At 45.1% G+C, this 22,710-nt stretch overlaps 1 protein-coding gene across 1 annotated transcript in view; it reads left to right on the top strand.

Moving 5' to 3' along the window:
* Positions 1-22,710, top strand: part of ADCY9 (adenylate cyclase 9) — a gene marked incomplete at its 5' end in the record, with an annotated part of 77,178 nt that overhangs the window by 42,784 nt on the left and 11,684 nt on the right. Inside the window, 4 exons of the mRNA XM_009084408.1 lie at positions 4,476-4,580; positions 8,802-9,019; positions 12,576-12,678; positions 15,735-15,943. Coding sequence (XP_009082656.1) covers positions 4,476-4,580; positions 8,802-9,019; positions 12,576-12,678; positions 15,735-15,943 — 635 coding nt within the window. The remainder of the gene's footprint in view (positions 1-4,475; positions 4,581-8,801; positions 9,020-12,575; positions 12,679-15,734; positions 15,944-22,710) is intronic.

The raw sequence follows: 22,710 nt of genomic DNA, 5'->3' as shown, positions 1-22,710 counted from the left end.
CTGCTGCTTGTTTGTTTGTTGTGTGGATTAGGAGGGCAAGAGTAGGGCACCTTTACCCTGCCTCTGCTCCCAGTTGTAAGATGTGGAGTAAAACCACTGGATGACAAGTGAGATCAGCTGAAAGGTTGGCCAAGTCAAGTGAGCTCCTTAGAGAGCAAGCCAGGACTGTTTAAGTGCAGAAAGGAGCTGTAGCCATCTTTATCCCTCCCCAAAATATGCACTGTGTGTGGTTTGACAGCATCCAAGTTGCTGGTGATACATTTCTATTCCTTCTCTTGTGCAAGAAAGAATATATTTGGCATCCTGCAGGCACCAGCTTTCCAGCTCCCTCTCCTCTTTCAGTGAAGGCACTAACAAATAAGGCAGGAAAACACATCTCAGAGCAGTTGGTAGGGAGCTGTACAAATAAGCCTGTCAGTGCTGCTCAGTGCGTGGCCGTGCAGAGGTCCAGGGGTGACAGTGACAGGTAGAAACTCCTTTATTTCATGCAGTGAAGGAAAAAGAATGTAGCAAGTGTGGAGCAGCATTGCTGAGCTGCCTGTCTGGAGCAGAAGGGAGAGAGGAGGGATGAAACAAAGCAGTGAAGCTAATTCTGAGAGACAGTGAGGATTGCCAGACAGCAAAGGAACTGTGACTGAGGACTGTGAAACTACAGTAAAGTGGAGGAGTGACCTGCCTGCAGCTGGGGTTTGATAAAATTATGTACTAACTTGTGATGGTACTTATTAAAATGATCCAAGTCCAGAATGAAATTGTTAGGAATCAGCTCTGCTCTGTGTTTTCTAAAACGTGGAGTGACTTGATCTGCAGAAGGGTAGGTACAGATGCAGCACTGTTCCTAACAGCTGGTGAGTGATGTGGAGCATGCTGCTGTCCCACCATGCTTTGTTTACTGCCTAGTCCCTGATTTTCTACTCTGGGACTGTTGCTGGGTGTTAATTGCTCCTTAGAATATCCTGAGTTGGAAGGGACCCACAAGGAGCATTGAAGTCCAGCTCCTGGCCCTTTGAGTGTTTAAATGCTGAGTGATGTACAGTGCAGAAGGACCAGTGTGGCTGTCTGAGTAAGTGAAGGAGTTGCTAAAAGCAGCTGCTCAGAAGAGCATCTCGGACAAGTGCCAGCTCAGTTTCAGCTGCCTTGGCTACCCTGATGTGCTACAGCTACTGCAGTACGTTTGTGTTTGTAGGTTCCTGGCTTTACTCATCACCCTGGGCATTGCAGGTCTGGTCAGGGATTTCCTGAGCAGCCTCACAGTTCTGAAATAATGTGTCTGTCTTGCCCAAAATGCACTGGTGCTGGAGTGAATTCTGGATGGCCCCAAACACAGGTTTCCCTGCAGTCTGGTAACATCCATATAGTGCATGGCACAAGCTGTGTCAGAGTGTGCACAGTGCAGTCATGGAGCAATTGTGAGTGCTGAGCACTGACTTAAGAATGTGTTCTGCAGTGTGTACCTGCTCCTCACAGCATGGCCAGGTACAGCTATTCCAGACTCCACAGCACCAGCCTTCTCTCTGCTGGGTAGGATCACATAATCACAGACTGGTTTGGGTTGAAGTGACCATTAAGCTCATTCCCTTCCAGGGATGGAGCAGCCACAGCTTCTCTGGGCAACCTGTGCCAGTGTTTTAGCACTCCCATTGTAAAAAACTTCTTCTTTGTATCTAATTGAAATTGCTCCTCTTTTGGGTTAAATATATATATATATATATACACTAAAAAATCCCCACGAAGAGCGACTGCAGCTTAATCACAGATCACGCAGAATTTTTGAAAAGGAGTGGGTTTCTTTTTTACAGCTCTTGGAGGTTTTTTGTGGGTTTTTTTTTTAAGCCTGCAGCTTGCTGGTAGGGTCTGGAGATGATAATTTGCAAAGGAATCATGACTTACACGCCGACTGTTTTAAATACAAAGCTGTAAACAGTGTCAGTGTAGGAGGAGATGACTCCAGCTCTGCAAAAGAGACTTAAGTAGGAGGGGCAAAATTACAGGCAAGTTGAAATATTTTTGTTTTAAAGGGAAGAAGTGGCCATGTTGGATGCAAAGGATGACTTTCACATTTTGGGCTTGAACGGATGTCCTAGCAGACGAGACCTGCAGAGGGAAGTCAGGAAGGAGAATGCAGATTAACTGATCCATGAAAAGAATTGTATTTCCTCCTCTGGCGTATCTGTAGTTCATTTGACTACTAACTTTGTTGCAGTATGGATATCAATGTGTTTAAATTAATAAAATGGTGAACACAGAGGCTAAAACCCAAAGTAAATCTCTAACAGCAGCTGAGTTTTGGAATGAAAATGCTGTAACCTGCTTAAGCAGTTTTGCTATCAGCTTATTTTCCCTATCATCCTTTATAAAATGCCTCACTTGACAGGGAATCATAAGCTGTTGTAAAAATGCTTTAATCATTGCTTGGTATGAAAACAGAAAGTCCTTTTGCTTGTCTTGGTGTTTGCTGGAAGGGCATGAATGTATTATTCATGGCACTGAGGTCACGGCGCGCTGAGCGCTGTGAATGTCTGCGATCCAGAAGGGAGTTAATGATGTTGACTTGAACACATGGGGTAAGTCAGAGGGACTTCTGCCTCTCCTCAAAGGTCAGGCTGCTTCTCTGAGCCTTTGGCCTTCTGGTTTAACCCTGGGAGCGGAGTGTTTGAGGTGGGCTTGCTGATTTATTAGCAAGATCAAACAGGGAGTAATTCCTTTATTTTTTGTTAGAGGTATTTGGGGGTTTTGTTACCATTAGCTGACTTTTGCCATGGATAAATCTACTAACTAACCCTGTGGGAGTGTAGAGGGCTTGTTAGCCCATTGCCAGTTTATTTTTCAAGCCATCTAATAATGCCTTCCACTAAGTGGCCAAGACATTTGGTGATCTTTAGTCCTAGATTGTTTTTAAGCAAAACGATTTGAGAACCAACTTCATAGTTGCTTCAGCTGTGCTGGCATTTGTTCAGACTGTACAGGTTCAGAACTGGATGTAACTTGCTTATCTGATGCCAGGTTAGGAAACTCAGAGTATTTTCAGTGCCCCAACCTGGCCTGTGCCCCTGAGGAACAGCAGATAGGATGGTCTGCTGGCTGCTGAGGAGCTCGAGGTCTTCATGAAAGCCTTTGAGAGGCACTGGGGAGTGGTTAGGTGGGTCAGCAGTCACAGGGATGGTGGGCTGGGAGATACACCATGGCCTAACAACCTGAAAATGAAACATGCTGGGTGATTCAATTTCAGGTGTGACACCAGAGATGGAAAAGGGGCTTTGGGTGAAAAGTGAGTTCTGACAAGGCTTAACATGCTGGTCCCTGAAATCAGGAGGGAACCCAAAGGCAGAAGTTGTGCGGGGCTTTGGGTGAAAAGTGAGTTCTGAAAAGACTTAACATGCTGGTCCCTGAAATCAAGAGGGAACCCGAAGGCACAAGTTGTGGGTTTGGACCAGAAGAATGACAGACTAGAGAGGTTTGAAAGTGTCCCTCCTGAGTCCAGAATAAACAGATGAAATGAACACAGAGTGTTGAGTTTGGGACAAAAAAGATGCTTAGTGGATCACCCACTACCCTTTAGTGTCCTATGTGCCGTGGTTGGTGTGCTGCTCCCCAGGAGCTGTCTCTGCAGTCATTAGCACAGCTCTGGTGAGCCTGAGTGCAGTGAACATCTCCAGAGCAGAGGAGTTGCCAAAAGGGCTCAGACACAGAGTCCCTCTGAGCAGGATCCTGCCTGTATGCTGCCAGGACTGAAGAGAGGGAAGAACTTGGAAGATACAATTCCAGGTTAATTCCTCTACAGAAGATCACATTGTAGCTCTAAGGTATTAGCTCTGTTTAAAAGCTCAAGTGCTACATTTTACCTTGCTTCAAATATGCACAACCTGCAACTCGTACAGGTCCTGTTGGTTTTGCTTTCCTTGTTCACTGTGACATTTGCTGGGTGTTTGACTTCACCACTGTCCGACAGCCTGAGCTCCATTCCCCTGTCTTAGAGCTCTGGATGGAAAACTATTTCCTTTTATTAGTTTCAGATTTGTTGCTTTCCATTTCCCTGTACAGTTCATAATGCATTGTGGTATTTTGTGTTTTTTCTGGATTTTGCTGCATTTTGTGTTAAGTCTTCACTCCTAATGGCATTTGGATCCCTTTGCAGGCAGTTTGCACACAAGAAAATTGCACTTCTCCTACTAAAGAGTATTTTATTCCTCTTGGGGAATTCCCTTGCTAGTGCACAGCGATTACAGCGAACCTGTGATCTTACACCAGTGAAGCTTTCCTGGATTAGATTTAGCTTCAGTAAACAGCAAATCTGTGATTTATTTTTTTAAGTGGTGCATTCTGTTCCAGTCAGATTTTGCTCCCTGCTTCCCCTTCTGTAGCTTTGTTTATCTTTTAACCATGCTGCAAGTATACAAGTGGACCAAATTACAAATTGCATAATACTACAAGGACACCAGAACATTCCTGGCTAAAATTTTTTTGTCTCCTTGCAGCCTTGCCCTTCATGTAGTACCACCCTTGCTCCCCACTGCGATGTCAGCATAGACGAAGGAGCTATCCAAAATGGTTGTCAGGATGAGCATAAAAACAGTATGAAGGTAACTGAAGTATTTCTCCCTTCCCTTCCTTTCCCTCATTTCTCTGCTTCCCTTAGCTTCCTTGGTTTTGCACTGCCATTCCTTTATTCAAGCTCTGAAGCAGCAGAACTGACTATAATTTTTTTTGTTCTAAAATGCAGTTGAATCCCCCTGCCCCAATCTTCAACAGTTTTAGTGATTTTATGGACTCACCTTGATACTAAGTAGGACCTAAAATTTGGAGTCTTTAAATTACGCTGAGGCTACCCAAAGAGAGAGGCACAAACAGCACTCCCTGCTCTGCATCCCTGGCACCAGTGAGCTGTGTGTCACCTCACCACAAGTTACATGTCTTGCCAATGTCTTCTGCATCGTAAGCCACGGTCGCTCCTGCTCACGCGTACAGCTGAAATTCACAGCTTTGAGTCAATCTGCATCTTTTTCTGACCAACAAATACAGCATCTTACATATTCAGCGTGCTGCTGCCATGTTTGCTTCCCTTGCCTGTTGCTTAGATATTCTCACTGAAGCCAACACCTTCCTCTGTGGCACCAGACATTTCCTGATTGTCCTCTTTTTGTGGCCTTCGCAGCCTTTCACTCCTTCCTGAGCATTTAGCTCCCGTCTAAATGCACACTGGGGACCAGTGCTCATCACCTGGTTGTTATTTATTTAAACAAGTTTAATGCTTTCCCTGACTGGGGAAAATCACTTCATATATACACTCTCAAATAGCAACCTTGTTCTTTCACATGTGTCTTTACAACTCTTCTCACCTATAAAGCTAAATGAAAAGCTTGACAGCACTTACTGCACCACTGAGCCACTGCTGTAATCTGTGTTTGTCTCTCTGCTTTCTGCCTGTACTTGACCTGTTGTCTCATGCTTAAATTGTAAGCTCAGCAGCAGGGCCTGCCTGCCTGGGCTGAAGGGTGTGTTACACAGCAGTTCTGTGCCAGAGTTCCAGTTAACGGCGCAAGAAGAGAAGACATAACCATCCTTTCAGCCCCGAGGGAGGTGGAGCAGAGCAGACAGCAGATACTGCTCTCAAACCAGGGTGAGATCTTTAAGACTGAAAACCTGGTGGGAGATCTGCCCAGGCTGCCAAGATGGTAGGCAGGAGATGGTTCTTCCCCAGGGATCTGCCAGGGATCTCCAGGAGCCAACTGCAAACGGAGATTGTCCTTAGGTACTGACCACAGAGGTTGTCCTTAGGTACCCACTGTCTGGTGTCAGACATTGTCTTCATCCCAATTGCCCTTTCAGTCCCTTCCCACTGCAGCTGGGTTAGCTTTGTGTGTGTGAATCAGTGAGTGATCTGACCTTGCTTGGAGGAGGTCTGTGCAGTGCTGAGTAAAAGGGCTGTAATTTCTCTGGAAGGAATGTGCTAGCGGAGACCCAAATCGCTTGTCCTTCTTGGATTTGGTTTGGTTACTGCTCAGCCAAAAATTGGAGCTGTTAAGTGGCTATCCAGTAAGTCTGGGATGCCTGTTTGACTGAAAGCTTAAAGAACAGCTACATGCACCAAGTTCCTGTGGCATTTGATTTCCAAATCCTTGCAGGCTCTGCTTTCATGGGAGGAAGAGCTGTTCCATTCCCATGCCACATGCTGCACTCATGTCCCCTGTCTTTAGGGAATGTTAATGATGTTAACCACATCCTTGGACCTTCATGGTCCCCAAAAGCCTCTGGAGCTTCCCTGTCTTCATGAGAGGAAACTCTCACACAGTGCATCGTTTCTCAAGAAAACCCATACAGCCTGTTGCCTTCAGAAGCTACCGGAACAGTGGAGCTAACAACATTTAATAAATAGGGATTTTCTCCTACACAAACAGTTTCACACTCTAATCCCTGCCGGTTAAGATTAACAGAGTGGAGACAGCGCAGGGAAACCTTGAGCTGACTGAAAGGAAGAATTTTCTTGGGAATTTGAGCCTTTGGCAAGGAGCTAAAGAGAAAGTCCATGCTGACCTTCTCTGAAAGAGCAGAAATTTTCACTGCATTTTCAGATGAACAGCAGGGAAAGCAGACACTGCACAGGAGTCCACAGCTTTGATTTGAGCTGATCATAGCAAAGTTACTGCTTTTCAAGTAACAATGTGGCTGCAGGGGTGAGGAAGAGGAGAAAAATTGTTCCCCAGGAAAATTAAAAAGGTGATAATTATGACCAAGTGCTGTGAGCAAGTACAATCTTTTGCATAAATTATTTTTACAAAACCCCCACCAAACAATGAAGAACCTTCACTGGCAGCTTGTTGGCCAGTTCTCTTTGGTTTCCCTTTCTTAGTCTTCATCTCAAAACCAGAGGGGTTTCCCTGGCTCTGTAGGATCCTTGTGTTCTGTAGCCCTTTTCCCTCTGGGTGGGCTGGATAACCTGGAGGGAAAGTTGCAGGAGGACTTGCTTGGAAGCTGCTGAGTGTGTTCCCTTAGAAATTAAAGTGTTGACCTTTTATATGAGAAGTTCACATGTCTCTGGCTTGCAGAAGAGTCCCCCAGTGTCACAGGCAGCACCTCTCCAGCCCAGGGGCTCTGGCTCTGCCTCTGCCAAGGTCTGTGTGGCTGCAATCACCTTCCCCTTGTCTTGGATTCTGGGCTGTAGCAGAGCACTGGCAGCACACCAAGGAAACCTCCCAGTTTCCTATTCCGTCGTCAGCTGCTGTCGCTGTGCTGTGAACACCTGCAAGCTGCCAAAACAACTGTTGTGAGGGCTAGAAGGGACTAGACTGGGAATCCTTCCATCTCCTGCTCCCAGCACGTGGCTCTAGGGCTCACACCTCCATTGGGGCAGCCCCAGGGTGGGGATCCTGCATCCCCCCTGGGGAAAGAGAGGAAGGGGAAGCACAACCCACCTCCCTCCTGCTTTTCCTGTAGCTCCAGGGAACCATTCCAACACACCTTGTTATGGCTTTAGCTCTTGAGGGCTTGGCTGTGACAGGGAGCCAAGCCCAAGTGCTTCCTGACGCTTCCCTGCACGAGGTTCTCCTGCTGTTCCATTCATCCTGTACCTTCCCTGGTTGTGTCTGCATCTTTCCCTTTACCTGTCTGTGTTCACGTGCCTTGTTTGCTTCACAGGATACATTACACCAAGAAATGGAATTGATTTTGCATGGGCAGCCAGAAACCAGATATTTTTTAACTTAAACTAAGTTGATTTTACAATGTCAGTAACATATTTCAGCGCGTGGTTGGGGTGGTGATATTTATGGGATTTATTTATGGTCACTGCGGTGGCATCCAAGAATAGTCTTCTGGAGGAGCTTGTCAGTGCTGTACAGGCAGGAATGGAGAAACTTCTGTCATGAGTGGGCTTCAGGATGAGGATAAATGCTACATGATAAGTGATAAGGGGGGGAGGAAGGGGGGAGATGAACATTCAAATATGCTAAGTTTGATACATGTTTGCATTTGAAAATGATCCTGACTAACTGCAGTTCATTTTCATTCTAACCACACTCAGTTGTCTAATTTTTTTTTCAAGTTGCTTCAGTGCACATTGGTCTAAGTCAAACAAAATGGAAAAGAAGGAATTTCAAGCTCCATGAAAATAGAATCATTCTTTTGGGGTAGAAGTAATTTGTGTTCTCAAATGAAAGCAGAGCTGGTGGTACTGTGTACCTAAGCTGTTCTGCATGCTGGTGTCAAAATTAAAACTGCAGTCTTAATTAATGCAAAAGCAAAAGAAAACCAGAAAGAACAAATTTGTCTGAGTGAAGAAAATGTAGTTTAATTTGCAGGATAATTGATGAGGTGTACAAAAGGATTGTTCCCACAGGTGGGAAAGAGGAGAAGCTCTGTCTGGGAAAGTAGCAGGCAGTACTGGTCAGTGGGAGGATCAGCAAGGGCTGGCAGAGTGAGTTGGCTCATGACCCATGGAAAGTCAGCAAGTTTAAGTGGGTATTTAAAAAGCTTCTTAGAAGAATCTTGACCTTAAGATGAGTGAATGAAATTTGGGCTTGTGGTTTGCCTTTATTGCACGTTGGAAAATATACTTTGCTTTCTGCTCCTTGGAGAGCTGTACATAAAAAGCAAAAAGATGATACCTAAATAGGGATTCACCTGCAGGAGATGCATCCACAGGAGGTGGGGATGGCTCCAAGGCAGGTGGAGCTTGGTCTGACATGGTCAGGTCGAAGCTCAGAGTGCTGAAGGAAGAGCTTCTTTCAGCTGTGGTCCTTGAAACCTCCTTTGTGCTCTCTCAGCCACTAACACTCCCCATGTATGTTTTGCCTTCTGCCACTCAGGCCTCGGGAGGACACAGTCCGAAGACTCAGAATGGACTTTTGAGTCCTCCCCAGGAGGAGAAGCTCAGCAATAGTCAAACCTCACTGTATGAAATGCTGCAAGAGAAAGGACGATGGGGCGGAGTGAGCCTGGATCAGTCAGCTCTCCTCCCTCTGAGGTTCAAAAACATCCGAGAAAAGACAGATGCTCACTTTGTGGATGTGATCAAAGAAGACAGGTAAGGAACAGGGAGCTGTGCAGTGTGAAACTGTATAAAGGTGAGGAGGCAGCACCAGGGGTCTCATGTCTTAAATCTTTATTTGGCTGCTTTTTGTCTAATTCCAGTAATTATTGTTAACATATAACATGTTACAAGTTTTCCCATCTTAGTCTTTATATTTCTTAAACTACAGTAGGAACTTGATGCCAGAAACCTTCTGCTCAGGGACACATAAAGTCAGGTTTTTCATCACTTCCATACTGAAGTCCTCCTTCAGTCAACCCTTCAGAAAGGAAATTGCTCTCTAAATCACTTGTCATGAAGCTGAACTCTATCTTTACAATCAAAAGTCCTCTTAATGCATCTACTTTCCCCTGCAATTCAGTGTGTAACATAAAATCTGAACCACAAAACTCACGTTTTTGTGTAGCCAAAGAACTACATCTGATAACATCATGTGACTAACACCTAGAAATCAAACTGGGCTTGGCAGGAGTATTAAAAGGAATGAATTCTCGTGGACTTACTGCCTGCTGATTGTAAAGTGGCTAAGGCAGGGAGAGGTAGGAGGGTGGGATGCCAGTCCCTCTCCAACCTTTTACCTAGGTTTTTTCAGATTACCTTTCTCCTGTGACCATCATCAGTTTAAAAGTAGGTTCCTTTATTGCTTTTCTCTGTGTGTGGTCAGTCGTTAGTGCCTGAGAATTGGAATTCAGCTGATATTTTCAAATATTAGAAGACAGATGGATTGGGAATGTCCAAGTGTTGGCAGAACAAATAGGGTTTTTGTTTAAAGTGTAACCAGCACGCTGCAAACTTCAAGTTACTGAAGTAGCTGAAGTTGTGCTGTTGGTTTGCTGAAGGTCTCTCACCCAAGTCCATGTGTTTCTGGTGCTTTCTCCACTCCCAAAATGGATAATTCTTTCTGATTGGGAAAAAGGAGGAAGCAGAACCATGATCTGGGAGCAGTCAAAGCCTGGCTGCTTTTTGGTCTCAATTAAATATCATCATTACCATATTAAGTGGGCCATTTTGTGTTGCCAGGGAAACTTCTCTGCTGAGTTCAGTTCATGTAAACAGAACTTTCCAAAAATAATCTTCTGATTAATTAGGTCTATGCAAAATGCTTTCAGCCTACTGGTTTGTTCTGATCTCTTCAGCATCTCTCAATGGCAACTTACATGGAATAATTCATTTTAAACACATTCTTGATCCTCTACTATAAGACATAATTGTGGGTCTTGATGGATCTAGTACCTGTGAGGATCTCTGAGTGGGGAACTGAAGGTGTCTCAGGGGTGGGACCAAACTTCCCTGTGGTCAGTTTACAGGAATCCCCATTTTTGCTGAATTTTGCTGCAAACCTAAGAGCTGCCAAGTGATCTCCCCTGAGCACTGTGCAGTGATTTCCACTGCAGGGCACTTCCATATAGATTCTTGATAACACAAAGTTCTTCACCCAGATGTGGTGATAAGGTGTGTGGATTAATCCCACAGGCTTCCTGTAGAGCTGGGAAGGGTTAAACACATCCTGGAGGGATTCAGGAGCCTGGATACTGCATTGGGAAGCTGCCTGGGAGGAAATGCTGGATACTGGTCATATTTTTCATTGCCCAGCGTCTTTCTAGAGCTTAGCTGTGTGGCTGAGAGTTTCTTTGCGTGCTGAGATTTCACCTTGGAGCTGATGCCTCAGCACAGTTCCAGTTGTCTTTGAAAATAATGATAGTAAAGGCAGTATTGGTGTGGCATCTTTGTTTTCCTGCACTGTAGCAGAAACCTTTTATGAAAGGCTACCAGTTCTTGATTGTCTATGTTTGACAAACAGGGTATAGTTTGAGCTTTGAGTCTGTCTTTATTACAACAACTATACAAATACTCTCTGTTCCTTGTAATCTGCACTTTACTGTGGATTTGAAAAGAAAACTATGGTGTTAATTTCATTGGGGATATCCTCAAAGGATTCTTGCTTTTTGGTTTTTTGTTGCCAAGAAAAATCAGGTATTCCTTAGGTTATAAACCTTTCGAAGTACAAGAAGCAAGTACTCATGTGATGACCAGGGCAATACTCACAATGATCTCAGGGATGTGGGAGTCCATTCCCAGGGATGTACGAGGCTCCCCCAGAACATGGTTCTGTGCAGTCCTTCATCCCTTTCCTGGGTCAGTTTCCTGTTTAAATACTTTGAAAATTTGTTTGTTTCTTTCATCTCCCACTTCCCAGTCTTGCTTGTTCCAGGGAATACATAACTCCCTCGTGCTGGGAGACGTGGTGCCTCTTGGGAAGGAGATTATGTACTTGATTAGCCAACTAAAGTGGGATATTCCTCTCTGAGACAGACATCAGCTGTCATGGAGCTGGCCTGGCACTGGGAATGGTGTCTTCACCCTGGTTTCATCATCTTACACCTTTGTGCTGCATTGCCAAGCTGGATTGTCCCTCCTACATCCTTAGACCATTACAGCACTCTGTTGAATTCAACAGTTCAACAATATTTTAAAAAAAAACAACCCTCTTAGAAACATCTAAGAGAGGTGAGGAACAAAGACAAGGAAGAATGAGAGAGAAGGGTGACTAGGTGAATATGTCCTGTCATCCCTTCAGGCTATCCTGATACTTTTATATCTTGGCCAAGGCAAGAATGTTTAAAGGTTATAAAGTGTCTGCTGTATTCATAGTTGAATTCTTTTGTCTTCTCGTGCATCAGTCTAAGAATGTGTGTTAGGTTGGTCTTGCATCTCAATAAAGAAATGCTTCCTACCTGCCATCTCATGCTGGGGAGCTTGAACTGCCAAAATCCTGTTGGTTTTTTTTTTTTAATGACTGAGGCCTTTTTTTATGTTGTGTTTTTCTGCACCTGACACTGGAAGAGAAGGTGAAGAAGGGCATAAACAGCCTCTGGTAGATGCTGCCTCCAGGTTCCTTAGCCGTAGTGAGCTGGTGTCATTATTTGTCACTGCCTTCATTGATGGTTCTGGTCACTTCAAATCTGCAGATTCAGAAATAAATCTCAGCTCTCCTTCTCAGGTTCCATTGTCTGCAGCCCAGGTCGTTAAGGGAATGTTCCCAGTTGAGTTATTGAGTTGCTTTAATGTCTGAAATAACAAGAAACTGCTGGTTTCTAAAATGAGCAATGTTGGTTTTTTCCCCCTAGGGATTTGTCACCTTTGTCATCTTTGGCTTGCTTTGAGCAATAGAATTCCACCCAAGGCACAAATATCCTGCAGCCAAACTTCTCCCCAGGTTGTGCATCTGTAGCAGCAATTAACCTTTACTATTTGCTGGCTTATATTACAATTATCTGTAGTCATTTGCAGTCAGAACTGTGGAGTTTCTGGAAGGACTTGTTAGTCTCTTCCTGAAAGCATAAAAGTTTGCTCTGTCATTGTTCTGTGAAGTATTTCCTTTGACTGAGCAAGTGATGTGGACAAGGAGGTGCTTTGGTGACTGAGAGAAGAGAAAAGCCACAAGAACTTCAAAGCCAAGTGGAGCATCTCTAGAAACAGCAACTACAGACCAGGGGACTCTGAAAGATTTGCTGAATAAACTGATGTTGCTCTTGTCTTGTCTTTTCAGCCTCATGAAAGACTACTTCTTTAAACCACCTATCAACAAGCTGAGCCTCAACTTCTTGGATCAGGATTTGGAGATGGCCTACAGGACGAGCTACCAGGAAGAGGTGTGTTTCTCCTGGCACTGGTTTCCATCTGTAATCTGTCTAAGCAACTGTCATTGCTTCTCTGGGCAAACTGTGCCAGTGCCTCACTACCCTCAAATGGAAGAATTTCTCCCCATTATCCCGTCTATCCCTGCCCTCTGGCAGTGGGAAGCCATTCACCCTTGTCCTGTCACTCCAGGCCCTTGTCCAAAGTCCCTTTCCAGCTCTCTTGGAACCCCTTTAGGCACTGGAAGTGGCTCTGAGGCCTCCCTGGAGCCTTCTCTTCTCCGCCCCGCCCCAGCTCCTCCAGCCTGACTCCAGAGCAGAGGAGCTCCAGCCCTCAGAGCATCCACATGCCATGTGCTCTGCCCTGAGTCCAGTCCAGTCCACCAAGATGCTCTAATTACTTCTCCATGGTTAAAGTTCCTTCAGGTTAATATTTAAGGCTCTAGGGTGGCCAGGGAACGATGCTGATATGAAAGTAAAGGACCAAATGCAACTTGCCTTGTCATCAAACATCCTAACTCTGAGAATGGTAACTTTGAATTTAATTCTTGTTCAAGCACAGGCTCATGATTATCCCTGTGGAACACTGCCCTGCACTGAACTCCAAAGTTCTAATTGCCTAAGTGCACTGCATTTAGATACAGGCAGCTCAAAACATGTGGAGTTGTAAGGAGCAGTGAGTAAGTTGTAAGGACCTCAGTGCTTTCTTCAGGATTCCTCTCTGAGTCTCACAAGTCCTTCATTCCCTTGGGGGCTAATAATATCGCAGGCTTTCCACGTCAGTACACATCCCTGCCTGGCTGGTGGGAACTAGCAAGATAGTTTAAATTTACATGGAGTGACATTAGATGTCAGTTAGAACTGAGGCTGTATTGCCACCAGGAGCTGAAAAGTTACTGCCAAAAGAAGGCAATTGCTCTGCCCTCCTTGTTCCTGCTCCTCCCTTCTCCTTCTAATGGCTCCTCCCTGCTGTGAGCAGTTCATTTACCAGCCTAGCATAAAATATTCATGGCTTGTTTCTCTGTTTGGGGCTCTTTCTTTTTCCATCTCGGTCTGTTTGCTGCTGTGTTGAACCAGCAGCTCTCTGGGAGGTTGGCAAGTGCCAGAGCCAGCAGGAGATAAGCGTCCGGCAGCAGGAAGGGGAATGGGCCCTTCCCTTCCAGCAGCTTGGAGCTGTTAGTTTGGGTCAGCTATCTGCAGAATTACATTGGGATAAATGGAGGTGTTGGTTTCTTTTCTCCCCAGCATGTCCCATGTCTGAGGGCAGCTGGGATTTCTGCTTCTGCTGCTTGGTGCTTTCTGTTCTAGGCAGTGCTGTCACATTCTCCTTAGCAATAATTCATGTTTGCTTGTTTTCCAATATTTACAGGTGAGACCTAACTTAACTTTTTTTACCAAACGTTTTTTTTTTACCCAGTTGTGTTGCAGTTCAGTCTGTTCACTTTGTCCCAAGCTCATCCTGCAGCACTGTAGTCCAGTGGTATGAAGTTCTTATAACCACAACAGGGAGAAACTTCCCATGGGATACAGCCTGCAAAATTTGCAAACTCTACAGAAAAAATCAAGTGGTTTCCAATGGAAAGATTGAAAAGAGAAGCAAAGATAGTCAAGCATATATAGGTTGACCTGTTAATTCCTAGAAGGAACAAGAATGTGCCCTGTGCATTTTGTTAGTGGCAAGCTCTTAATTTGGAAACTATTATATAAACTTCCTCAGAAATGGGAATCTTCACTCTTGAGTAGTAACTCTGCAGCATTGGGGCAAAAACCTGTTAAAGCCTTAACATTAGCTGTTCCAAAACAACAACATAGTCTTCTCTGGGAGAGTGAAATGATTTGTCAGCATTCCTGGTTCTCTGGTTGCTTGCAGTCAACTGCTGCTGCAAGGAGCTTCAGCACCCCTGAATTCACCTCTAATTGCACAGTGCCAGCTGCATGCTTGGGCTGGGATCCTTCTCTGGGATCAGCTCTGCTTCCCAAGAGCTCACTTAGCCTGGTCTTCTCTGGGAACAAATTCACTACTTAGCACTGTTAGAGCATATTTAACACTGTCACTTGGGAATACAGTGCTACTTCCCCTAATTCAGCTGGGACTTTCTGTGTGGATGAACAGGATTCTGGTACCATTCAGGGTTGAAGGTACTTTGCCCTGAAGTGATGTTTGGCTGAATTTGTTAGGGTGCAGATTGGTACCCGTGATGAACAAGTTTGTTTGCCAGTATTGCAGAGCACAGGTAGTGTTCTGAGGAGTAAAAGAAATTTAAACCAGAGCACTCCAAGTGGGCAACTTCCTGGTGACACTGATAACATACTCTGTTTTCCTTTGGAACTTGCTTGCTGTGGTCCCTTGGGCAGATCCAAACACTCCTAAGACTGGGCTCATCTGAGTAAGGCAGGATGTGGAGCTCATGATCTAGTTTTCAGCTGGACTGGCCACAGTAGCACACAGCACAGCTGCACAAGCACTGGGCCAGGATAAGATGGGATGGGAATGTGTGGTCAGGGATTATGGAAGAGCAGAACTTGGTGTCCTGGGCTCTGATCATTCAGATTACATAGTGTCCCAATGACTGCTTTTGATCTGGTCTGAAGGGGAGATGTGAACTCTGCCACAGGAGCTGTTGCTGTGGAGTGGTTTGGAGGGTTTTCTTAAAGAACCATCAGAGCTAAAAAGGTTGCAGTAAAATCTATTATTATTTTAAATAAAAATCCTTGAAGAAAACTTCTCATAGCTTTAGCTGCTAGTAATGATGGGGTTTTTTTTGCACAGAATAGTCAATTTTCATATTGTTTTATCTCTGTATCATAATAGTGTGTAAAACTCACCCCAGGACTGGGGACTATGCTGCCAGTGCTTTCTTTCAACACAGACTTATTCCCAGAGAACTGTGACAGCCATGGAGCTACCTCTGCTGCTTCTTGTTTCCAGAGTCCTTATATTGGATCAGTGAAGTGGCCAAAAGTTCTGTGTTTCTTTGTTGTTGCGAGTTGCTCTTTACCATCCAGTCACGTCCAGCAAAACAGCATTTATTCATTTTCATCCCTTCCCTCCATCCCTGTATTCCACACAGGTTATAAGGAATGCTCCAGTGAAGACATTTGCCAGTGCTACCTTCAGCTCTCTCCTGGACGTGTTCCTCTCCACCACAGTCTTCCTCATCCTCTCCATCACGTGTTTCCTGAAGCATGGGATGGTCTCGGCCCCTCCACCACCTGCAGCCGTCGTGGTGTTCGTCATCGCCATCCTGCTGGAAGTGCTGTCCCTTGTCATCTCAATTAGGTAAATAAAGCCTAACAAAGTCTGGAAATAGCAGGGAGAGCTGCAATGGTGCTGGCTCAGGAACATTTTGTTTGACAGCATCCCAGGAACTCGCTTGGATGGTCTGTGGTGTCTGAGGAACAGCGTTAGTGCAGCCAAGGCTTGCGGCAGATCCTGCGCAGAGAGCTCTGCTGCAGGAGGCGTAGGAGAAGTGGCTCTGATGGAGGCCACTTAGAGAAAGGGAATCTACATGCCCTGCCTGCCCCTCTCACTGATCCTTGGGGTGCCACATGCAGCTGTATGTCTTCTCCCCTCCCAGGACCATCTGATTTCAAGCATAAAACCTTCCTCTGGCCTTCAAACAAACCCACTCCAAACCTGCCTTTCAGTCCCTAGATAAAAGTACACACTTCTGGGGTTAAAACTGAAATAATGGATCAGAGTCTCACAGAGCAGTCCTGATCTCAAAGAAAGAAAGAAGAAAAATTGCTAAAGTCATGTTGTCCAGAATTCCTTTCCTTTTTTTTTTTTTTTTTTTTTTTTTTTTTTTTTACTGATCCCTGTTCCAAGTCTCCTGGGTTAACACTGACCCAGCTTGTGTTTCTCTGTGACACACACCTGGGGTTCAGCATTGCCCCCAAGTCTGGGCTGTGTGACAGCCACTGCTGCTGAAGGGAAGGGGCACAGCTTTGTCTCTGCACACAGACTGGTACTTTGCAGGGTTTGCTGGGTGGTGCCAGCCCCACACAGCCCCCACACGAAGAATCCTTGTTCTGCCCCTCAGCCTCTGCTGTGCCCTTGGCTGCAGGTACCTCATATTTAGCAGTGACTCCTCATTCCCCATTTGCAGTCACTCACCCCAAAGCTGTGTGTCCTGGGCTTTGAGGACACTTGGGGGCCTTATTCCTGTAGTAAGTGCTCAGTGAGCAGTTGCTGTGCAGTTCCTCTGTCACATGGAGTTGCTCACTCGTTCAGGTGTAGCACACAGCAGTTGTATGTGCATTCAAGGGAGCTCATGCTCTCCTGGGTGTGTTGTCTGATCCATACAGATACCCAGTGGAACCTGTTATTAACCCAGATGATCGACCTATTAATAAGTTGTTTGTTTGTCTGTACATGTGAGAGCACGTTCACTCTGCCCTCCTCATCCTCCTTTCCCTGCACTTCCCTTGACACCAGAACATGATTTGGGGGTGGTGTCTGGCAACCTGTGTCCTCACTTGTAGTTCTGCAAAGCTGTCAGGTATGTGTAAGCCAAAATGCTTTTGTAATTACAAATTGGAAGCAATCCTGCTGCTGTTTCAAGAGAAACAAGACATTGCAGTTTGCACTTCTGATTTTGACTTTTCAGGGTCAAGGTAAAAAGTACTGAGTTAGTACTTTAGTCTCCAAAGGAAGCTTGTACCTCTGCACAAGTATATTTACATCAAAGCTGACATGTAGGGTAGAGAGAGGTCACCTATGAACAGTGGAAATGCTTTTAAAGATAGCACTTCTTAGCAGGGGTATTTGATTGCTGCAATTTGAATCTTTTTTAGCAAATCTAAAAATTCTCAAAGTGTTAGGAGCTGTACTGGGAGACAGTTGAGCTGGCAGGGCTGTCATTCTAGTGCATCCTAAATGGGATTAACTGTTGCTCTGTCCTCTCTCTTGCTCGAGAAATTGATTTTCTCCTTTGCAGAACAATTTCTGCACTTTGGTGTGGTGGGGGAGAAGGGTTTTGGCAGTTTCATGTGCAGCTCTTTCAGCACCCCAGGCCAGCAGGTGGTCTGTGGCCATGAACTTGTTCAGCTGTTAAAGGCTCACCCATTGCTTTGTAGAAGTGCTATTTTCTGCTCTCCAGATATATTTGGAGAAAGTTTGTGTTCATTCACCTTGCAGGTGAATTCTTACTTCGTTGGAGTATTTTTCAATGCACTGTTTTCCCCCCTTGTTTTCCCAACTTTGCGTTTACCTTTCCTTATTTTGGACGTTTATAAAAGTTGTTGCTATAATCTTAGAAATATTTATAGGCAGGTGCATAAGGTTTTATTGCAGTCCTGTTCTACAATCAGTGGTTTATAGGTTTCTTAAGGAGAAGGAAAATTGTTGTTTTCAGTCTGTCTATACAGTCGGGAATTGGCAAAGTGGTTTTGCCTTCCTGAGCCATGTGCAGCTGTGCAGGGCTTTGTCCTCACTGCAGCTCTGTGTGCTCAGCCTGACCAGTCACCTCAAGGCCCCACAAATTCTCCTGGTTGCTTTGGAATTGCTGGATGGAGTAAACAACTGCTGCCCTTCCCTGCCCTCTCCATCAAACCAGCAGTAGGGACATAGGAATGGAGGCACCAGGTATCCCTTGCTGCTGGAGCCCTGATCATGCAGGTGAGATGTGTTAGTCCTTTCTTCTGGTGGGAGGGAAGTGTCTGCAGATCACTCTGTATTTACTCCACAGTTACAAGCAATTATATATATCCCAAGTTGGAAGGGCCCCACAGGCATCGTTGAGTCCAACTCTTGGTTGGAACTTACTACCACAGGCTCACATGAGTGATCTTTCTTCTGCTAAGGAGATATAGTTTGTATTTGGATTAACTCTGATCATCCTATCTAAAGTAACACTTGAGTAAATCTCATAAAGTACAAAACCAAGATCATCTCAGATCTGAGTAGATCCTATCCAGGGCACCTGCTTGAAAACAGCCTCATACTGTAGACCTGAAAAGAAGAGGCTTTGGAGGTGGAAAATCTCAGAAGCTTTCTCGTAGGTTTTCAGTTTTAAATGAAATATATTTGGGAGGGGACTTGGGTAAGAAAAGGTGTCTGGTTGGGCTTGGAGGGGGTTTTGTTGTTTTGCTTATAGTAAATACGTAAAATACACTTTTGGGCCACCCTTGTTTCCACAACCTGAGGCACACTCTGCTGCACAGCTCCCTTGAGCTCTTCAAACCCTCTTCCAAGTGAGGACTGCTCCCTCCAACCTCTCACTGTGCACAGAAACAGTGCAGAACTTCCTGTGCACAAATGTCATCCCAAATGACAATCACAGAATACCACCGAGATATCTTCAGGGAGGAGATTGGACTACAATGCTGGGCACAATCCCAGAATTTCAGGAAAAAGGATTATTTTAAGACCAGAAAATTCTTGCCTAAGTTTCACATTGTATTTTCATTATCATGATGTGAAACACCCTGTCTTTAAATCAGTCTAAATTGTAATTAAAACCAGGACTCAGCTTAGCAAGGACTCACTTGGCTCTTGTGGCTCAGTCCAGCTGTGGGTGGGGAGAGGAGAGCACTGTCACTGCCCTGGCAGGGAGAAATGACTGCACACTTGAGTTCTGGAGGAGCAGAAGTCCTCATGGAGCAAAGCTTTCGAGGGAGAAGGATGTTTTGATTCCTCTGAAGTGTCTGCTAATAAATTATTGGAGTACCTATAGATGAGGCTCCTACTGTTAGCACAAGAGCCACTCGAAAATTAATTGTATAAAGCTGCACACAAAAAATTGGTGCTTCATTTGTGAGCACGTGGAAGATGTCATCTCCTGCTCTGTCAGTGTTCTGCAAAAAATGTCCTTCTGCCCACTTGAAAGGTAGCTACTTTGACAAGTTCAGATGAAGTGTAAGAGGTCCTAAAGTTCTGGTGTTTTATAAAAACCCTTGGGAATGTCACTGAATGTACAATGATGTGTGAGATTTCACTCAGGAGTTAGGAGTGTTTTGCAGGAGGACAGTTAAAAGAGAGCTGCCCACTATTCTGGTGAAAATACAGGGGTTTTTTTTTTAACTAGATAATTTTGACATCCAGTTCTTGAGTAAAACTGATTATAAATAAGTTTGTCTACAAAAAATGTTTCTTTGGGGAAGCAACAGGGAAGATTTCTGGGTGAAGAGCTGAGATCAGAATAGAATCATAGAATCATCATAGAATTTAGGGGTTGGAATGGACCTTAGAGATCATCTAGTCCCAGCTCCCTGCCCGGGTCAGGGACACCTCCTCACTAGATCAGGTTGCTCAAGGCTCATCCACCTGGATTGAACACCACCAGGGTTGGGGCAGCCATCCATGTCCCTGGGCAACCTGTGCCAGTGTCTCACCACTCTTAGAGTAAAAAATTTTTTTCTCACATAGTAGATGATCCAACCCTGTTCAAAGGAGTGAGAGGTGGAAGCACTTTAAGTTGGTTCATGAATTTCAAAGGACCTTTCTAGAGAGCCAAAGAAATTCTCTCCTGGCTGAAGAAAGCAAGTGCAATTGAACCTGTAGAATGGGAAGTTCTGCTGTTGTCTGACTAAGCAGACCTGTCCTTTTCCTGGTGCTTCACCTTCCCAGGCTTGCTGAAGTGCCACCCACAGCCTGTCTGCAGCTGAGGCCCTGTGGCCAACCACTTGGATCTTCTGAAATTCCTAATGACCAGGAGCAGAAATTGGTTTGTGCAACCCGAGCTTAATGAACCGGATCTGTTAACATGACTGATACAGAGTATTGATGCTGGGGAAAACAATGTAGTCTGTTTACCTTTATTTATTTCTAACATCTGGTCTTTAATATCCCACCAAATTGCTGCTATGCCAAAAGCTTTTGATTTGAACTCTGGGAATTGATTTGAAACTGCCAGTAAATACAGAAATGATGGTAACAGTCTCCATTAGCCATTAATCATTTATGTCAAAGTTACTAATTTGAACTCCAGCTTGTGTAAACATCTCGGACACTTTAGCATTTAAGCCCTGTTGAGCTGCCCACTGACACTGCATTATTTACTGATACTGCCCTGTAGCCATTAAATCTGTCTGCAGCTCTCACTGCTGTCTGGATTTAATGCACTCCTGGCTTCCTGCACTAGGAGCATGGTGCTGTGTTCACTGCCTTTCACCCTTCTGTGGAGGATGAGATTTCAAGTCTCCTTCAATTCCGGAGCAGAGCAGTGCAGTAAACGCCCAGGAAAAAAAAATCAGTGCAAGAAGGTAAAGATTATCAGGAGAAATGTGGCATTGCCCTGGAATTTGCAGTAGCCCTTTGGAACAACAGAGCTGACTAAATAAAGCAGTGTCCTCAGCACAGGATTAACCGATCGGGTTCGCTGATGGATTTGTTGCTATAGTTCCCACAAGAATTTGTCCTGGCATGGAGGCTTGGCAAAAAGGAAAATGAAAAAAGAGCTTTCTGCACCGTGGAGTCCCTGGTGTGTGGGTTGGGGTGAGAGACATGAGCTGCACTGCCACTGAGCTGGTTTATGTGCCAGCTGGGTTGGGAGCAGGGAGAGCGTAGGCAGAAGTGTCACCGAGCTGCTTTGCAGAGCCTGGGGATGCAGGTTAGCTTGGGGAGCCCAGGCCTGGCAGCCCCATTGCCTTTCCTTTCTCACAATTCAACCATTTAGAAGCTCGTCCCATTCCGTAGGCTTTGGGGGTATTGAACTTTATTTTTACAGGCAGAACTTGGGTGGTGATTTCAGACGTGCTCAGTGCTGGACAGCCTGGGCTGCCGTTGGGGTTGGAGGTGACACAGTCTGTAATCCTCTGAAACCCCAAATCTTACTCTATAGAGCCGTTTTCCTTTTTTAACATTATCTTGCTTTATAGCAAATCGTTAAATTTCTGTGCCTGGTTGGAAATTCTGGTTTCTGATGGAATTCAGCTGCAGGTTGTGGTATGGATGAAGTCCCTTGGACTGGGAACTGGCAAAGCTCTGAGCTCCCTCTCGTGGGCTCCTGGGGAATTACACCGCATTACATCCTCCCGAATTTCTCTTTTTCTTTGCATTTAGGGATAATTTCCAGATTTTAATGCATCCAACGAGAGAAGAGCTCTTGATGCTTCAAAAAACATGCTCGTGGCTGCAAAAATCACAGGACTCCAGGCCAGAGAATTAAAATATCATTCATTCATAAACAATACGTATTTAAAGGTGTGGAATGAGTGTTGAATTCACATAAGAAAATTTAAATTCAGCCTGGTTGGTGTCAGACTTTTATCCAGCATAATACTTTGTGTTTCAGACCACAGGATTAAAGATGAGTAGATATCTCTTCTCTTTTTAACGACACAGGTGATATGAGATAATTTATTTAACTTTGGAGATTGGGATTTTCATATTTAGTGTATGTTATACTTGTTTTTATTTGGCCAGGAGCATCCCTGCGTAAAAAAAAAAGAAAAAGGTGTAATTCTGTGGTGTTTGGGCTCTGCTATAGTCTGGAATTACCTGCCCAGACTGAGTCCCCACATCCCATTACTGGCTCTGGCTGCAGCTCACTGTGCTGCACTGCCTTTTTTTACATCTTCATAAAAATAATTAGGCACTTGAACAGCAGTCGCAATTTTTCTCAAGTGACTAATGTTGAGCTTTGAGAAGGAAGTTATCCCAGGGATTTATTTCTGTGGATAAATAATAGATTCCTCTGCAATGCCCTGGAGCATTAAGCATCCTTTCACCTTCTCTTATTCATTTCAGCAATTAGAACTGCTCTCATTTAAGAAGCATTTCCAGGAAGCTTCTCTCTAGAGTTCTTTCACTTGGTTTCATCAGCCCTTCAGGGGTTGGGGCTGTGGTTCTCTCAGCAGGTTTTGAGGCAGGAGCCCCTGAACCAGCTGTGACACTGAGCTGTGGGTGCCAGCTGGCCCCGAGGTGCTCAGCCCAACTGCTCCTCCAGCTCTGCACCCTGCAGGGTGCCAGCTCTCAGCCCACGCTCCCTTTCCCCAGTGGGAGGGAACAGAAGCTCCTTGCAGACAGGGTGGTTGCAACTGGGAGAACTGGTTTTGGTTGCAGTGTGATGTGGCTCTGCGTGGCCCTGGGTGATGGAGCTGGCA

The sequence above is a fragment of the Acanthisitta chloris genome, unplaced genomic scaffold, assembly GCF_000695815.1.
Source record: "Acanthisitta chloris isolate BGI_N310 unplaced genomic scaffold, ASM69581v1 scaffold13641, whole genome shotgun sequence".
In the NCBI taxonomy this organism is placed as follows: Eukaryota; Metazoa; Chordata; class Aves; order Passeriformes; family Acanthisittidae; genus Acanthisitta; species Acanthisitta chloris.
The sequence above is the reverse complement of the archived record's forward strand: the minus strand, read 5'-3'. Positions and strand labels throughout refer to the sequence as shown.